This window comes from Castor canadensis, chromosome 1 (assembly GCF_047511655.1).
Source record: "Castor canadensis chromosome 1, mCasCan1.hap1v2, whole genome shotgun sequence".
NCBI lineage: Eukaryota > Metazoa > Chordata > Mammalia > Rodentia > Castoridae > Castor > Castor canadensis.
Window position 1 is genome coordinate 149258358 of NC_133386.1, and position 19319 is coordinate 149277676.

The 19319-nt window shown below is 47.4% G+C and overlaps 1 protein-coding gene across 5 annotated transcripts in view; it reads right to left on the bottom strand.

The window, feature by feature from the left end:
* Window positions 1-19319, bottom strand: part of Irag1 (inositol 1,4,5-triphosphate receptor associated 1) — a 113309-nt gene that overhangs the window by 55787 nt on the left and 38203 nt on the right. For 4 of the 5 annotated variants that reach the window (XM_074041339.1, XM_074041334.1, XM_020184350.2 and 1 more), the window contains 3 exons: window positions 3920-4020; window positions 2807-2877; window positions 562-735 (listed from right to left, as the gene is read on the bottom strand). In XM_074041339.1, the coding sequence (XP_073897440.1) occupies window positions 562-735; window positions 2807-2877; window positions 3920-4020 (346 nt within the window). The remainder of the gene's footprint in view (window positions 1-561; window positions 736-2806; window positions 2878-3919; window positions 4021-19319) is intronic. The other variant, XM_074041345.1, reaches the window with a different exon arrangement.

Below are 19319 nucleotides of genomic sequence, written 5' to 3' on the forward strand. Positions count from 1 at the left end.
GAGGCAGCCACAAATGACTGCCATCTGTGAAGGATCAGGACGAAATCATCCTTTCCGGTATTTCTCATCCCTGGGAACTAGTCCTGCTTTGGTGGGGTCAGGGGCCTTTTCTGAACTGCTTTATGATTCCTATTATAGCCCAACCTTCCTTACTGCCAGCCAAAGAGGGGGCTCTTGGGTTATTTGGGGGGGGTGGACAGAGCAGGGGATGAGGCGGAGGTCACGCTCCTTAGCCTGCTGACCTGACTTCGGAACACATTCCAGAAACTGTGACCTGGCATTGCTTGGCAGGTAAGGCCTGTGAAGGCTGCACTTCATAAACATTCCAGTGTGGACTTGATTTCAAACGCTCCCGTGCCTCAAATCTGCCCAGGAAGAAGAGGGGCTCTCACATAGGAGTAGCAGCAGGGCTGAGGAAACGCTTTCCCTCAACCCAGAAATTCCCCCCAAGATACCTTCTCAGAAGCAAAGCTCCCACTACAGCTGGGGCCTGGTCCTTCCCTTCCTTCCCTCCAGCCCCACCTTGGAGGGGCCCAGGGCAGCCACTTGCACCTGCCCTACCTGACGGGGAGTCTCCGGGGCTGCTCCTGGACTTTCTCCCACGGCGCGTCAGGAATCTCTCACTCACCGACTTGGCTTCTTCCAGCAGGGCCAGGTTTTTCTTCTTGTCTTCCTCGGAGATGCTGATGTCCGGCAGCTGATCATTTACCAGGTCGATGACATGCCCCGCAGGGTCTGCACAAGGAGAGTGAGGTCGGAGTGAGAGCCACTGCAACCTTGACCCTGCACTGAGAGGCTCTGGCACGCACAGCTCAGCTCTGGGATGCTGCCTGGAGCTGACCCTGCCAGGTGCCCATGCATGGAGGGAGTGGCCTGGGGACAGACATAGCTTCCTTAGCAGGCCTGGCCCCAATGACTTATAGCTTATAGTTTCTGTAACCCATGGTCACAAGGCCACCTGGGGTTCCCAGAACTTCCCTAAACTCTGCTGTTAAAGGAAAACCAGCAGGAGACCCACCTCCAAATTGAGAGGAGCACATCTGCTCCTCTGATATGTTCCTACTTCCAGTCTCCATTTCTTTAACAAGCTAGTGGGATGAAGGTGTGGGTCAAGTCCAAAGATCCTGGGCCCCTGACACACTCCCATGGCCACCTCTGCAACCCCATTCTTCCCCTAAATTGCCACTTCTCAGCAGCCCCTCTGGATGAGCTGGGTGAATGACATCACCTCTTACCAGCTGCTCACAGACATGGAGGTCACTCCAGGTGCCTCCTTCTTCCTCAACCCCCATGTCCAGCCACCTGATCCAGTCCTGGCATTTACCTATAAATATCACTAGGACTGCCCTCATCTGTATTCGTGCTCATTAGCTCTTCCCTGGACAATAATATCAGCTACATAATAGGTCCCTGCCTTCACGCCATTCCCCAGGTCCCATCCTCCACTGCCTGTTAGTGTGACCGTCCTAGCATCTCATCTCCTGGGGACTCCTCATGGTCGTCAAGGTAACATCCAAACTGGGCCTGCCACTTTTGCTAGTCCCACGTACTCGTTCGAGGCCCCTCCCTCCAGCTCCTATTCTGCCTCCCCAGCCTCTCTTCTCACTTCTGGTATGAGTTCTTCATTTTCATTGGGTGAATCCCTCTGATTCGTCATTCCATTAGTTAGGAGGAGCTGACCTTCCCCACCACTGTCCCACCCTGAGTGCCAAGAGTAAGCCTGGGAATGTGTACCAGCTGTGGCCAATCAATGAAGGCAATCCAGTCGGCCACAGGGATTGGCTCAGGGATGGCCACGGGAGGTCAATGAGAACCAGTCATGGGAACTGTGTGGGGTGCCCGGGGAAGAATTCTCCATTGATGGGATGAAAGTGTGGAGGTGCTAGTGGACATTTTGTCACCATGGAGGAAGGGCCAGCCTAGGAGGAAAGCTAACACACAAGAAAGGAGGCTTGAGAGATGGTGACTAAAATCACCCAACTTGAACATTTGGATCCAGCACAAACCTTCATTATTATTATTATCATTGTTATTTTGGTGTAAGCTAATGTGAATTGGGCTTCTGTCATTTCAAAAAGACCTGACTGGTAGAAGAGCATTTGTTTCCTAACACAGGGCTCTGCACCGCTCTTGCTTCCCACCATGTCTCTTCTTCTAGCCGATGCCTTTCCTCCTTCTTGTCTACCTGCCCAACTCTGTAAGGGGAAGCTCAAGCACCATTGCTCTGGAATGTACCCAGCATTTATCCTTTCTGGGGAGAACTGGTTCCTTTCTTGCTGTGGTTTCCCTAACTCTTCTGTGAAGAGCCTTATAACACAGTGTCTTGCTTATTCACTGTTCAGTCTCCTCATAGACTGTGACCAACATGAAGTCAGGGACGAAGTCCATGTCATACCTCTGCTCCAGTGGCCCAGGGAAGGCTGTGAGAAACTGTGTGGGGAACAAGCAGGTGGCCAGGCAGACAGCTTTGCACTCAGCACACACAGCCGCCTGGATGTGGGCCTTGCTGGCAGGTCTGGAGAACGCTGTCCCTTTAGTCCCAGTACGCCCAGCTGTTCTGACTCTCTTTGATTTCCTCATCTTGCACTTTGTGTCCTGGTTTTGTCTTTTCAGCACAAGCATTAAAGTTAGGCCTCATATTTCTTCTGGACCCAAACACTAAGGGGTGGATCTACTCTGCCCTTTTGGGGGTAATTGAGGTGGGCTGCCTTGAGGAGTGGGAGGGGAGAAGGGAGCCAAGTCAGGTCAAGATGCCAGACCTCATTCTTCCTGCTCAAACACACTTTCAAGTTGACCTAGCTCTTACCCACAGAAGTCAGTGGAGCTGTGGAAACCTTCAAGTGTCGGTGAGAAGGCCTCCGCTGGGGACTGGGAGCTCTGAAAGACAGAGTCATCTTGTCAGGATAACAACTGAGATGGGCCTAAAGAGACCTGTACAGTCTTTCAGTGTCATTCTAGAGTGACCAGGAGTCCTCTGAGGCTCACCTTAGGGACTTGTCAGAAGCACAAAGTCTCAGGCCCCACCCCAAAGGATCGGAAACCCTGGAAGTGGCCCAGGCAGCTGTCATTCAACGAGTGTCCCTTCATTGTGAGGCATATTCAAGTTTTCCAACCATTGCTCCAAGGGATGTGACTGATTTACTACAGTATTTACTGTTTATTAGGTACAGAAACCTCACAAAATGTAAATAATTGTGGTCTGGTAGAGATACACAGGATTTCTGTTTGGGAGAAAAGATAAAAATATGGCTTCGTTGCCCTGCAGAACATTAAGCTATTTTATATCTGACTTAGAAATTTGACTCAAAATTCTTTTCCTCCCCACTGACTCCATGTGTATATCAATTTCTCATTTCCTCCTTTGGATCTAGTCTGTCATCCTGCTGCTTCCCTGGGTAACAACTGAAGTAAATCTTTGCTTACTAGGTGTGGATGAGATTTTCCTTCTAAATTTTTGAAAACTCTACCTAGACATTCTCATTCCAGCTGGATCAATGCATGGGCTGGTGCTGCAAAAAACCAGGTCAGTGACTTCCCTGGGCGTGTGAGCCAGTCTCTCCCAAGAGACCTTCTTCCACATGGGACCACTTTGGCCAGGGCAGGATTCTACATCAAAGATTCACATCTTTCAGGTTTGTCTGCAAATATCTGGGCAGCTACTATGGGAATCCCCCCCACCCCACCACATGGTTTGTGCTTTTCTTAAAATCTAGCCGAGTGCAAAGGACAGAATCCAGGAGAAAAAAATCATTTGGGCAGGGAAGATAATGGAAAAAAACCCCAAGATTTTGCTCCTATTTTGAAACACTGCTTGATAGCATTTTTGTCAATAGTGATACAAAGAACAAATTTATTTTAAAAAATATCACTCTCTGATCTCCACTGCATGTCATAGCACAAGGATCAGGCAGATATGTACCTGTTGGCCAGTTTTTTGTCCGTTTCTCCTTCTGGTGAACCGGCATCCCCGGTCAGAATGATTGTAGGTGGGCTGTGAAACAGTCCTGCAGAGGGAGGGTCCTGGGGTGCAGAACAAAAACACAGACAGAGTTGGGCTTGGGCTGATAGGAGCATGCAGGGTCTGGAGCTGCCACACTCATTCTACCATGGTGACACTCAAGCCATCGTGATCAGGACGCCAGTGCCATGTGTTTGCTTGTTTGTTTCAGTTTTATTGAGGTACAATTGATAAGTAAAAATTTTATATTCAGAGTTTACAATGAGGGTGTTTGTTTTTGATTTTTTGAGACAGTCTTGCTGTGTAACCCAGGTTGGCCTTGAACCTGTGATTCTCCTGCCTCTGGCAACCACTTCCATATCTTGACTATTCATTTGAATAAAACACAGATGCAGTTTGTTTGGATTATTCAGAAAAAAGGAAGGATAGGAGTTTCTCCTTCATTCCCCAGCAACTTCCACCCATTGTGACATGGTCCACTTTTCATCACTGAGATTAGGCACCACAGGCCTCTTGTTAGTTCTCACTAACAACACAAGAAAGAATGGGGCAGGCTCCTGGCACCATGGCCAGGCTGGCTGGAGACAATGAAAATTAAGAGAGAACACAGGACTTCCTCTCAGTCCTAACCTTCATCCACTGCTCCACCATTGGACAATTTCGACATTTCAGTAAAGGAAATTTGTCAGTGGAAAATGACATACAGCTTACTTTTTCTTACTTTGTATAAGTGAACAAATTTATATTTCTGAAATTAAAACAAAAGGTATGGGTTAGTCCTTAGAATTATTGTTTTTGGTGGTACTGGGGTTCAACTCAGGACCTCATGCTTGCTAGGCAAGCACTGTAACACTTGAGCCACACCCTTTCCTGCTTTTTAGTTATGTTTGGATAGGGCTCTGATTACAGATGTGTAGGGCTCCGATTACAGATGTGTAATCCCACGGTTGCTGCTGTGCCGTCGGAGCCATGGTGCCAGCCACCACCATGGACGCTTTCCCTGGGACGAGACCTTCTGCAGCCCCCAGGGGCCCCTCTGCAGCCAGGCAGAGCCAGGGTGGGGCTAAGCCTCCTGGCAAGGTGGGAGGACCCCCTCTTTCCTTCTCATGCTGTACCTTCTTGTTAAACCCATCTATAAAGTGCTCTGTGGACCTCGTAAATGTCACGGCTTGTAGTGAAAGTGCTTCCTTTCTATTTGCCTGTCCTCCCTCCATAGGCTTCAAACCTAAGGTGTCTCTGAGGAAGAGCCTTGTGCTGCTTCCCCTGCGGAAAGGATGCTTTGACTCACAAGCCCAAGGCCAGATCCCTGAGAAGTGGTTCCTCAGACTCTGTGTTCTTATCCAGGACTTGGTCGGTGCAAGGCACTATGGGGACTGGGCAGAGGGCCCTTGGACGCTCCCAGCATATGGAAGGGGAATTGGAGGAAGGGCTGTGCTGGGTGGGGAGTAAAGGGCAGCCCTGCCAACCGAAGACTCAGACAGACCTGGCTGCCGTTTCTGCTTGGCACCTATGTGCTGTGTGTCCTTGGGCAAGTTACTTAATCTTTCTGTGCTCTGTAATCATAATATCTAACTTTCAAGGTTGGTATGGAGACAATTAAAAATAATGTTGATAAAGCACCTAGCATGTGATCAACATTTTCAATAAATATCTATTGCACCATCAGGTTACTTTCTCATTCATCCAGAAAACACTTTTTGGGTGCCACCATGAGCCAAGGGCATCTTGAAATACAGAGTGAAGACCCTAAGGTGCTCACAGTCAGGCAAGGCATACAGAAAAGTGGCATACTTAGAATAAATATATGTAAGATGATAAGGGGTGGCCCACATTCTGCAAAATCTCAGAGGAAGAAAAGAAAGTCAGGAAAATGAGAAGACTGTATCAGAGTAGACATTTGAACGAGGGGCCTTGTGGGATGACTAGGAGCTTCTAAGACAGATAGTAGGGAGAGGTTTGGGGTCAAGGAAACAGCATTAGCAAAAGGCACAGCTGGAATTATAGACTTGTCAACGTAGCTGGAGCAGAAGCACAGCTATGAGGTATATGGGACAGGAGGTGTGGGAGTGGATTGAAGCTAGAATAAGAGATTGAAGCAGCCTCTGAATGACTTTGAATGCTTCTCCACTCAGTTGGATCTTATTGTTTTGGGGCAGAGAGCCCTGAATGTCAGACCTGGGAGTAATTTAACTGGCTTAAGAACAGAGAAATGTGGGAGCAAATCCATCCAAGAATCCTCATGACTCACACTGATGGAGATGGTGGAAGAGGTGGGGTATGGTGGAGCACACTTGTAATCCCAGTACTCAGGAGGCTGGGGCAGGAGGTTTGTGAGTTCTAGGCCAGCCTGGACTACATAGCAAGACCCTGGGGAAGGAGAGAGAGAGAGAGGACATGAATGATGATGGAAGAGGCCATGTTTTTAAAGCATCCATCCTCCCTATAGGAATTGACTGGCCAGAGCTTCCGTTCCTCTAACAACACAGCTGTCCGTCGTACCAAGGATGCCTCCTGGAAGCCTTGCCCAGGGAGCTTCCCAAAAAGCAGACCCTGTTCTCTAGACACTGTTGTCTTGGTGGCTGTGATGACCTGGCCATTTGCGTTGTCCTCCTGCTGCATCACCCTCCAGTTCCCATAGTGGCAAAATGGCCCACGGGCTTCTCTGCTCAGATGAAGGCTTTGCCAATAAAACGAAATGATCCGTGGGAAAGTGTCACATTGGTTACTGTAATAGACAATGGCTCTACTCTGAGAGCACAGGTTCTCCCATCTTTTGTCTACTGGGTCCCCCTGGTAAGAGGCTGGAGGCTTCCAGGGGTGAGTGGGGAAGCAGGAGGATCTTAGGTCCTGGTGTGGGGCCTCAGCACACACAGTGGCACTGTAGCAACTGCTGAGATCAAGAAGGGGAAGTGGTGTCAAAATGGCAGGTGGCAGGATGGAGGTGGTGGCAGACAGGTTGAGGAGTGAGCATCAAGATAAGTGGCGGAACTGGGGAAGAGGATGGAGGATGTCCCACTGTGTGGGCGCTCTGGAGAGAGGGGAGGCTGAAGCTTTCCCAGAGGTTTCTCTGCACATAGTTAAGAGAGTTTCTGGCTGGTGTGGTCAATTGCCTGCCAATTAAGGAATGAGCATCCTCTGAAACAGTCTCTGAGCTCAGAAGTGCAGATCAGAGACCCATGGGTCCTTTCTCTAGGAATAGTGCTTACAAGTTTTAAGATTAGCCACAAAAATTTCACAACTGGAAGAAATCATATGAAGGCCTGAATGTCCTGCTTTTCTTGAAATGGAAAGATCCAGCGATATTGGGTCCACATGAACACTTGGTTTGAGAGATCCTAAACTGGCTTACTCCAGTCATTTATGGTGCCCAGCTCTGAAGGCATTTGTGACTGTCCCTGTGTCAAGTGTGTCTGGCCTGGCTTCCTAGAGTGTGGGAGGTTTGCGCTTAAAATATCTCCCCCACTCTCGTCTTCTTGACTCATGTGTGACTCTTGCCATGGAAGCGTCAATAAAAACTCCCACGTGCTTACAGTACAGTACATGAGGCTCCCTTTTCTGAGTGGATTTGATCTGGACTGTGAATGTATGAGCTCTGAAAACTGCTCTTTTCGTGACTGCCATAATTAGAGACTTTCTTTTCTGAGTCCTCTGGTGAACAAAGAAGACTTGCACATTGGCTAGAATTTAATTTTCACATACATTATATCACAAGGCTTCGGTCAACCTTGTGGTGGGGCTTTCACAAATTCCCAGCATGCACTGATGCATGCTGGCTACATCCGTTTAAAGGGGTGGGATGGGCCTATCATGAACTAGCTGCTCATGTTTTAGTCCAGAAAAATAATTGTGGTAATGGTGGAGTATAGAGCCATTTTCAGGAATTAACTATATCAGTATCACAAGTAAGAAAAATACAGATTTTACTTTTATTTATTGGCATACTACTTATTCTCCCAAAGCAATTTGAAGTAACTGACAATAATACGGACACCACAAGATGTAAAATCATGAGACCATAAAATGGGAAAACATTTGGATAAATATAAACACCCATCGCAGAGGAAAAGAAATGCTTCCTCCAGCTAACTGCCAATGTGTTGGTTCGGAAGGTAACTGACCTGAAACCCAGGGCAGCTGTGACCACGTGGCCCAGGCTCTGAGAAGGCTGCTTTAGAAACCAGTTCAGCAGACAAACAAAACAACAGAAAAGGAAATTCATTCTTTACACTCAATTCTCAAAAGACACGAAAGGGGAACAAATCTTAACTCTCATCCTTGCCTCTCTTCTCTTCTTTTCTTTCCTACGCGTTTGTCACACTCCACATGGATGACTCCTCACTTGTTTACCCTTTCCACCCAAATCCTCTCTAGCTATCTCTTTATCTCTCTACCCATCTCTCTCCCCCTCTCTCTCCCCATCCATCCCTCTCTCTTCCTCTCTCTCCTTACCCATCCATATCTCTCTTTTTCTCTCCATCCATCTCTCCCTTCCTCTCTCTCCCTACCTACTCATCCATCTAATCCATCCATCCATCTTCTATTTCTCTTCACCTCTGTCTTCTCTCTCCTCACTCACTTCTCCCTCTTTCTTTCCATCTCTCTCTTCCCAGCTTTTACTACCACAGCTCCACCCAGTTTTGCCTGTGCAGGTTGTCTTAGCCTTTGACTGACTCACATGAGTTTAAAGTCTACAGAGGACGTTGGGGGGAGAAAGGGCCCAAACATGGTATGCACATATGTATAAATGAAAAAAAAAGTTTAGCTTTTAAAGTATGCTCCTTAAAACAAGTAAGTGTTCAAATAAATTTTCCATTCATATGTTCCTGTCATGATGTGACAAGGCAAAAAAACTACATAAATAAATAAAATAAAGTCTACAGAGGAAGACCCTCCTGTAAGAAGAGAGAGCACCATGCTGGCAATGTGAAGCTTCTGTTTGGAGTTTGGAAAGGGATGGAATCTGTGGACACTTGCACTTTCTTGCTGCTTATTCTGTCCATTCATCCAGGACATGGAGATGCCTATTGTGGCCAGAGTTTATGCTGTGTCCCAGGAGACAGAGGCGACCAGGCAGCCCTCTATGATGCTTCCTGTTGGCATGATGGGACGGAGAGAGGAGAAAAGAGGCTGGACCCGCCCCCCTAAAACTGATAGCACCTGCCAGGTGACTGCCTGGCAAGGCAGCAGAGGGGCTGCTTACTGGCTGAAGCCCGCCGGCAGCAACACTCTCCTGTGGCTGTTGTCTTGCGTGGGACTGCAGGTACCTCGCTCAGAGGAAGTGGGCAGAGACACCTGCACTGATGGGCAGAACCAAGCCATGGGTGGTGGGCACCACACAATTGCTAGGTGTTTGAAACCAGAAGGCACAAAGCTATAGGAAGGCAATCCTCTCACCCCCAAAGGGAATATCCTGGGAGGGTCTTCACGCTCTCCTTCCACTATGTGCAAGAGATGCACAAATAACAATGAAGGGTTCTTTCCCTACTTTGCTCACAGAATGCTGGGCAAGCTGACGCAATAGTGGGATCATTTATATTTTCCTTTTGTGTGTGTGTGGTACTGGGAATTGAACCCAGGGTCTCATGCACGAGCACTCTACCACGTGAGCCATATTCCCAGCACCTTTGTTTTTGTTTTCTTTTTGAGATAATAGTTCACTAACTTTGCCCAGGTTGGCCTTGAACTTGTGATTCTCCTGCCTCTGTCTCCTGAGTAGCTGGGATTACAGATGTGCACCACTACACTTGGCTCCATTCCCATCTTGAGTGGGCTGTTTTTGACTCTAGCAGAGACTGGAGAAATAACAAGTTCAGGAGACACAGTATTCTGATACAGCTTCCCTTTTACTTGTGTGACCTTGAGCAAGTTACTTACCTCTCTGTGCCTGTTACCTCATCTATAAATAGCTACCTTACATTAAACAGGTTAACACAGAAGAGGATTCCCAGATAAAATATGGAATGCTCAGTTATATTTGAATTTCAAGTGGACAATGAGCAATTTTTTAAATTTTTTAATTTAAGTATGTTCCACTGTTGCAGGGACCCGACTGCATTTTCATCCACCAGCTCTGGCAGCCCTGTATGGAAAGCCTGTGGATGACTACCTGGCACTCAGTGAGTGTTCATGGGTTAGAGTCACTGTTTACCTTTGGGATGGAGCTAATTCTTTTGAGATTGTTTTCCAGAAACCTTTGGTTCTTGGGTTTGAGTGTGACCAAACATTTGAGTGAAAGTCAGAGTTAATGGGAGTTAGATTAGCCCTTCTAGTCATGCAGCCAGGGAGCATCTTCCCTGGGGCACCTGGCCACACAAGCCCAGTGTCTCCCAGGAAGCCCACACCTAAGATCACCTTCACCTGGCTTCACCCCTAGTTCACCTGGCTGCTTCTCAACCAATAGATGCCTTGTGTGGGACACAGACCTCAGAAGTAAAGAAACAGGGTAGTAAAATATGGGTCGAAGGAAGTGACAGGTACTCAGACCTCCGGCATGATGGGCGCTGTGGCAGGTACCCCTCACACTTTCTCATTTAATCCTCCCAGCAATTCTGTGAATGAACCTCAGGATATTTATCTACAAACTGGGGGTGATAAGGTCCCCTGACGCCATGAAACATAGAGATGAGGTGAAGAGACAAAAGTGAAGCCCTGAACGTGGGGTTGGTCATGGATACATGCCTCTTCTCTTTCCTCTTCCTATTTTCATCCCTACTTTATTTTTTATTTGTTTTTTTGGGTAGGATTTGTGGGCTTTGTGCTTGCAAAGCAGGTGCTCTACCACTTGAGCCATACTGCCAATCCATTTTGCTCTGGTTATTTTGGAGATGGGATCTCGAGAACTGCTTGCCCAGGCTGACCTCCAGCTGCAATCCTCCAGATCTCAGCCTCCTGAGTAGGTGGGATTACAGGTGTGAGCCACTGATACCCAGCATCATCCCTACCTTACTAATGAAAAAGCTAACTTGCCCCTGTGCTGTGTAGCTTACAAACAGTGGAGGTGACTAAATACAGTCTGTGTCCTTCCCACAATGCCACACTGCTTTTCTGGCTGTCTCCCCATCGTTGGTCACACCTCCTCTAGTTCTTGGCATCTTGCAGGCCTCTGACACTCCTCTCTTATTTTTCTAAGCTGCACACATCCTCACAAATGGTGCATCTTCCTCCAGGAACCCTCAAGCAAGCACCAGGTTGAGTACACAGCTGGAGGAAGGACAACAAGGGCAGAAAATGCCTTGGGTTCACAGCCTCTCCTGCTGGTCCATGGGTCCAGGCTCCCCAGGGGTCCATTTCCCTTCCCTGGGGCCAGCCAAGCAGTGTGGGGCTGGTCCATTGCCCAAAAAGCTCACTCAATAATAAGATAGCAGATCACATTTTGTTCCCCTCAAATAAATCTTATAGAAACATTTAAGTGTTTATTTCACTCATAAATTCCCAGGAATGCACAGCAGTTTCCTAAGTGCCTGAACACAGGGATAAATATAGGCCAGTGTCATAGATGGGGATATTAGCTTCAAGTCCCCAATATCATGTGACTCAGCCTAGTCTAGGAAACTATAAGGAGCAGCCCCAGCTAGGCTGGGCAGGCATAGGGAGCATAGCTCCTGTGCAGGCCCCGGGTGACTGCTCAGAAGAGGAGGACCTCACGGGAAGGTAATGTGGGGTGGTGGAGAAGCTGGGTAGGCCTAGACTGGCATCCCACTGGGTGATTTCCAGCAAGTAGTCACTTCACTACCCCAATTTTCATGTTCTCAAATATCATATGGAACCAATAATCCCCATTTTCCAGATGTGTTTTAAAGATAAAAACAGATAAAGTAATAATGATGACAATGAGGGTGGTGGTGGTGAGTATGCACTGTTTAGCTGCGTCCCGTTTCCTCTCTTATACCCTGGGGACAGGCAGTGACTGCCTCAGGAGAGGGGAACCCCAGCCTCAAAGATGAGTTCTCTTAGGACAGGACAAAAGGACTCTCAGGGCACTTGCAAGAAAATGATGATTCCAGTAGCAAATCCAAGGCCAAGGGAGATAGTAGAAGTGCCTCTGCTGAGGTTTGCTGAACACTGGACTGGTTCCCTAGCCCCTAAAGTCTCCCTAGTGTTCCTCGTTATGGATCCCGCCTTGTGCCTAGGGCACTGCCTCTGCCAGACCCTTCTTCCTGCCATTGTCTATTCTAGTCCTGGAAGTGAGGGAATGTTGTCACCAGATTATCCTGCTTTCTTCATTCACACTCTTCCTCTTTCACCAACACATTTCAGAAGTGTGGATGTGCCCAATGCTATTGGCCTTCTTCTATGGACAGTCACTCAGCTAGCCAGACATTTGTCTATCAAGATCTTCTAGCCTCCCTTTCTAATGTTGTTCCTTCTTCCATTCCTTCCTCCCCTCAATCTAGATATTCAGTCATCTGGAAACCAATTATTCACCCAACCTACCATCCATCCATCCATCTCTTCCTTCCCTCCCTCCCTATTTCCCTTCTCTCTCTTTCTCCGTCCCTCCCTCCCTTCTTCTCTTGCTCTCTTCCTTCCCTCCCTCACTAAACTCCTACCACTGATAGAGTGAATGAGAGTAGAGATATACATGTGACCCCAAGTAGCTCACAGGCAGGGAAGACAGAAACAGAGGACAAGCATCTCCACTGCTCACAATAAGAACTGAGCACAAGTCATTGTAATATGCACTCCTGGCTATCTGTAACCACCAGTACCTCTGAAACACTTTCTGTTTGACTTAGGCACTCTCATAGCTTCAGTCTTCTGAGCTGAAGAGCTATGGTTCTTACTCTGTGACAGTCTTCTTGACCCTTCCCAAGCATCCTCATAGAGGATGGGACATCAAGCACCTGCTCCCCATGCCTGAGGCCCTGGTGCTCAAAACGCTGGCTTCACTGCTGGGTAGGGTGAGAAAGAGGCCAAGTTAGTAGAGACACCTCAGCAGGAAACTTGGGTGTGAATCTCCACTTAACCATGACACAACTATGTGAACTTTGACAGTGTCTTCATCCATGGAATAGACATAATGGCATATACCACAGAGGGGTGGGACCATATGGCAGTCCCAACAGATTTCTCCAGAATTCACTTGCCAGATGCTAATGCTTTACTGATAACTTCTGGGAAGATATTTCATTTTAGAGCTTAACTGAGGCTATTCTTCAAGAGGGTATGAGGAGATAAGAGGATGTTATGGTTTGACTCTGAAATGTCCCCCAAAGGCTCATGTGCTGAAGGCTTGGTCCCCAGCTAGTGGCACTATTTTGGGAGATGCTGGAAACTTTAGGAGGTGGGGCTTAGCTAAAGGAAGTAGGTGGTAGTGCAGGCACTACCCTGGAAACCTTGTTCCCACCCCTTCCTGTTGAGCTTTCTACTTCCTGTCTATCATGAGGTGAGTTGCTTTGCTCCACCATTATGCTCCCTGCCATGATGTCCTTCCTGCCTCACCACAGACCCAGAAACAATGGATCCAAGGGATCATGGACTGAAACCTCTGAAGCTGTGAGCCAAAATAAATCCTTCCTCCCTTTAAGCTGTTGTCTCAGGTATTTTGGTCATAGCTATGGAAGACTAGCCAACACAGTAGTCTACTACTTCCTTGAGTAGACTTCAAGGAAGATGAATTCAAAACCCAAGACGGAGTGTTCAAGTGCTTCCTTCCCAGGTTTCTGGTGATGAGGGGGTACTTACTAGCCTCAGTCTATAAAGTGGGATGCTAACAGTATCCGCTTCCTGGTGTAGTTGTGAAGTTATTGCACCAGAGTGCTTAGAGCTTAGAGTTGGTGGGAAAGTCCCTGCTCTTCCTATCCTTACCAGGTTCCAAGTGATCTACAGGCATTATCAATTTCATTTTCTTCTCATTCCTGATAGAGAGTCAGTTCTTTGGGTCATAAAGCTTTTTCCTCCAAGGGAAGCACATACTTCCCCAGCGGTCTCCAGAGAGGTATAGACAGAACCTGTCTTCTGGCCAGTGAAGACAGGACTTGCAGAGAGAGAAACTGGCCATCTCCTTCTGTTATAAGGCAAATTCTTAGGCTCTGGATTATCTCTGGATAGTGCAGAGCAAGGAGCCACCAGCTCTTGATACAGAAGGTCATAGGCAGACTGCTTCAGAAAGGATCAACATTCAATTGCAAATCTACCTGGATGCGAGCTCCTGAGAGCACGGCTTGGTTAGTCAATGCTCGACAAATATTTATTGAAGCAATTCAACAAACATTTCCCATATTTATGCAGTGCTCACCACAGGTAAATGGTCCTCTATTTCCTCTGTGCTCAAACTCTACTGAGTGTAGAGGAGCGTTTTCTGGACTAGAGAGAAAAAAAACCATAAACTGGTAAATGTTTCCTTGGCTTATGGCTATAAACACTGGAACCCAGGCCCGGCAACTTCTTTTTCATGTGATTTTGGACAACTGGCTTCACCTTTCCAAGCCTTAGTTTTCTGAGCTGCAAAATGAATGTAGTCATTGCTCCTTTATAAGAAAGTTAGGAAGTTAAACAAGATGAAGAGTGTAAAGACTGCAGTCTAGGAAACTTGAGGAGCCTATGTGTTAGTTTCTAACTATTCACTCTCTGAACTTGTGCTTTCCTGGGGAGATGATCTCTGCCCTTCCTACCTCAGGGTGGTGTTGGAAGATCAATTACAATGATGCATGTGGAAACTCTTGCAAACCCTTTGTGCTGTAGTAAGGACTGAGCACCTACTATGAGCAGAGCACTTTATATGTGTGTAATTTGGTTATTGAGGCCAAGCTGGGTTTGAATTTAGCTTCCCCTCTTAGTTGGATTATTGCATGTGCATTATTTGTCTTTTTCCTGTGCTTAGATTCTTTATCTGTAAGTAGGAATAATGGTGGTACCTTCCTCACTAGGGCATTGTGAGAATGAAATGAATAATGCATCCTAGCATTATGTCTGGCACACAGTAAGTACTCCATAAGGGTTGGCTGTTAGCAGCTGTTACTGTAGCCTTTGGCTTACAGATGAGGAAACTGGGACAAGATGAATTACTTATTCATGGTTGAACTTCAGGAAGTAGGGCCTAGAAGTTTCTACTTCATGGTGCTGTTCACACAGGTATGCCTAAGACCCAGAGTATTTCTGGTACCTCCAAGAAATCACTGAAGGCCTAGGCCAGGCCACAACAAGGGTCTGGTTTCTAGGAGTGTGTGTGTACCACATTGCACTGTTGTAACATCTGGGTGAAGGAGAATGAGGAAGTCACAAATGCAGATGTGTGCATGTCCCCTGGCCCCACATGAGGGAATGGTAAGCAGATGGGTCTGGTAAGACCCAGTGCATGGTTTGTAAATCACAGGACTGAGGCTTCTTCAGGGGCCCAGGTTGGTCCCCCTCTGACAAGTAGCTTTGGGAATATAGGAGAATGTCCTCCTGGTCCAGTTCCCAGAGCTCTCAGGGAGGGCCCAGTGGCAAAGTGAGCAGTGCTCAGTGCAGGAAACAGACTAGAAACACAGTCTCCAGGGCCAAGCTGCCAGGGTTCAAATTCTGGTCCTGCTACTTGTCAGCTATGTGACCTTAGAGGAAGACAGTTGAACTGTTTTGTGCCTCAGTTTTCTGAACTACAAAATGGAAATGATGACACCTACCTCATAAGGCTGATTGGAAGTTAAATGCTAAATACAGTTGAATTGTTTCTGGCACCTGGGGCTGCATGGTACAGCATGCTGAATGGGGTACAGCTGGATATGTCCTGAGGAAGGGGTAGGGGAAACTGTGGACACTGTGGTAGGAGCAAAGACTGAGGAACTAGAGAAAGGAGATGCTGGGAAGACCCACAAATTGCCTCTTCCATCTGTGGGATTTCTCTTGCTGCAGGCTGCTGTGGAGGGCAGCATGGAGGGAGGACACAGGGAGGACACAGGGAGGCAGATCCCAGCTCGCCCAGGACAGAGCTGCCAGTCATGCACAGGCTCCTGGTGGGTGGTGAATCTCTTGTCATGGAAATATTCCTGCAGAATCCGAAGAGTCACCCTGGATATTTCCACTCAGCAGGTTTGGGTGGCTCAGGAATCTGGGGTTCCATAAGTTCTCAAGGTGACTGATTTGGGGCTCATGTTATAGAGAGCTTTGCCTGTGTGAGAGGGACTTAGATGGGATCTGGGATCTCTCTACCTCTGATGAGCTGTTGTTCTGTAGTCCTCTAAGGTCCTGTTTCTGTTTCTGCCAGAGCCCTTGGCTACAGATTCTTCCTTTGAGTCCCTCCATATGTGGCCATAGGGACACAGCTGGGACAGAAGGAGAACATTGTTAGGAGGTTTTGTTTATGGTATTTGATTACAGCTTCTGATTAGAGGCCTAAAGTGGGTGTGTGAGTGAGTGAGAGAGAGAGAGAAAAAAAAAGAGAGAGAGAACACAGAGAAAGAAAATCAGAATCTAGTCCTATAGCTTTTGTATTTTTGTGTGAGAAGGCTTCAACAAGCACTCATGCCAATGATGGGAAATGGGGGCTGGGGCAGAGCATCCAAAGCTAGGGCTGGACCCCGGGGACCTGTAACTTAGAAGGATGCTCTGTTCCTTGCCTGCTTCACAGAGTGGGAATTCACATGAAACTGGGATTTCCGGCTGATCCTGGCCTGCCCTGTTTCCCTGGCTGCCTAGTTTCCGCGCTCCCAGGGACTCAGGCTCCAGCCCCTGGAGGCCTCAGCCTGGCTCTGGAGGCCTGACCCTCCCCCGAGGCTGTGGCTGCCTGAGGAGCCCAGTGTTGACCAGTGGATGCAATAAGGGTAGAAACCCTTTATTGGACTATGCCTGGCTGGCTTCTGGAGAACTCAGGGAGGCCCAGAGCCTGGCAGAAAGGGCAGAGTATAGAAGAATTTTTAATCTCATGTGTGCATACAGTCTGGGGGGGCGGCGGTCTAAACTGCCCCAGCCCCATCGTCATCCAGGCCTCAGGCAGGGATAGGCTGAAAAGACAGGGTGAGGGAGGCAGCAGCTAATGCTTGTCCTGGGTAGCACATGAAGAACCACAGACTTGAAGGTTAACTTGGCATTGTAACTCAAGGTCTCTGAACCAAGATGTAGAGGATCTGGGGTTCTTCAGAGTCCACACTTTTAAATCCTGTGCTCTGTCTTCCCTTACATGAGCTGAACTTCCTGGCCCCCAGCTATCCTGACTTTCTCTCACATCTTTTTCCTGTTGTGCTCCAGCAAGGCAGAAGCCACAGGGCCCTGCAAGCATTCTCTTGAGAGTCTTGATTTCCCTTGAGCACACAGGTAAAATCAGCACTCAAAGAGACTTCAGAGACCATCAGAGCCCACCCCATCAGTCTGTGTGGAAGCCTGGTTCTGGTTCAAGGTCACAGAACCAGAGACTGAGCTTGGGGAGCTGGAATCTGGAGCTGGTTACCTACAGCTCTCTTACCTCAACCTTGCAGCCAGCTCATGGATTCCTCCCCTGCTGGACCACCCCCAGAAACTCACCTTCACCCCATCCTAATGGAGCTGTAACTATGTGTGACTTGAAGCCACCAGGGCCAGGAGGGCCAAGAGGTTTTTGTGTCTCCTGAGGATATGGGTTGAAAGAACTTTTAGTTAAAGTTAGGTTTGGAACCAGGAAGAGTGGAATGCAATATAAAATCTTATCTTTCCTGGTAATAGAGTTGTATCTCTGCTCATCTTTTATTATTGTTTTAGGAATACTTTTATTCTTGGGGTAGTTGTTTAGGGGAATTGCCCAGGATTGGGGAGCTAGACTTTGTATGAGAATCTAATTCCAGGGCACTACAATTGTTAGTGAAGTGGAGGGGGTCAGGAATGGTTGTTGTGAGAGAAGACCAGGGCTGGGGAGCGAGACAGAGTCCAGGAAAGTCATGACCTGTGGCTCTGGGAGCAGTCACACTTGAATCCAACTGTGAGTGTTTTGCTCCATGCTGTCATTCCTTTCTTTAATCCCAAAGATCCCTGAATTTGGCAGTCTTGACAGCTACTGACAAGTACGCACTGGGGCCCTGTATGTCCCAGGCTGCTCAAACAAACCTGAACTTGAGCCTGCAGATAGAAAGATGGGGTCTTAGGCCATGGTCATTGAGACATTCAAGGAAAGGGCATTACCCCCAGTGCTTCCAGGTCATGTCAGACTCATAAACTTGGGATATGCAGCTACAAGAGTCCATTCTTTTCTAAGTATTTGTCGTCTAAGTTCCCACAGTCATGATGTGTAAGAAACCAAATGTCATCATAACGTGAAAGTATTCACTAGGAATCTGCCTATCTAGAAAAATAATGCTCACTCATACATTCTTCCCTCACTGAGCAAATGTCTATCCCATCTGGCTCTGGTCAGCATGGGTGACAGATGTAAGAGGATGACACAAGTTCAGGACAAACCAACTGCAAAGTTCATGAAGTCAAAGAAAACAATGTTGGAAAACCTTATGAGCAAGCTTTGAGGATCTGATGGAGCCCGACCAGTCCAGAAGAATTTACAAAAACAAGAAGGATGACAGCAAGATAGGTTCTTCAAAAAGGGAAAGAGTTGAATGTTGGAAGATTTAAAGAGATCCTTGGGAAAATGGATGAAGTCCTTAAATATTAAACAAGCTCTTAATGAAGGTACTGTAAGTAAGATGTGAGGAACGTGGTACGCAAGCATATTAATTTGTTGGTATTTAAAAAAAAGCAACAACATGTCAGCTGGGCACCAGTGGCTCACTTCTGCAATCCTAGCTACTTGGGAGGCAGAGATCAGGAGGATTGTTGTTCGAGGCCAGCCTAGGCAAATGGTTCCCAAGACCCTAACTTGAAAATACTCAATGTAAAAAAGGGCTGGCAGAGTGGCTCAAGTGGTAGCATGCCTGCATAAGGCCCTGAGTTCAAACTCCAGTACCACCAAAACAAAAAAGTTTAATACCAAAATCAGCACATGATTAATTCATTGTTCAATCTAAAAATGATAACATATGTGTAGCATAAATAACTTATTTTCATAATTTCATTTGCACAAGAAAAATCTCAGTGATACTCTCTTAGCTTATTTTCATCATTTCCTGTTTTATAATAAAATTTCATTGAAAACTTTTCTCATCATTTACTATGAAGTTTTGATTATCATTTCAAGCAGATTTACTGGAAGTGGCCTTTGGTTGTACCCACTACTCTGCTGTGACCAGGCTGTCAGTGCTGATGGCAATTTTTTCACCTTTCTCCAGTGCAGGAGGGAGCCTATGGGGCAAGGGTGATTGGACTCCCCATGGAGCTGCAGTTGACACAGCCTAGGTGGTTCCACACACAGGATATGCAGGACAGAGCCTACTGCAAGTAAACTCAGATTTGTCAGTGTGAAAGCCACACACGTTCCCCAAGTGCCTACTGCAGCCTACACGGACTGTCAGCAACCCTCTGGCCA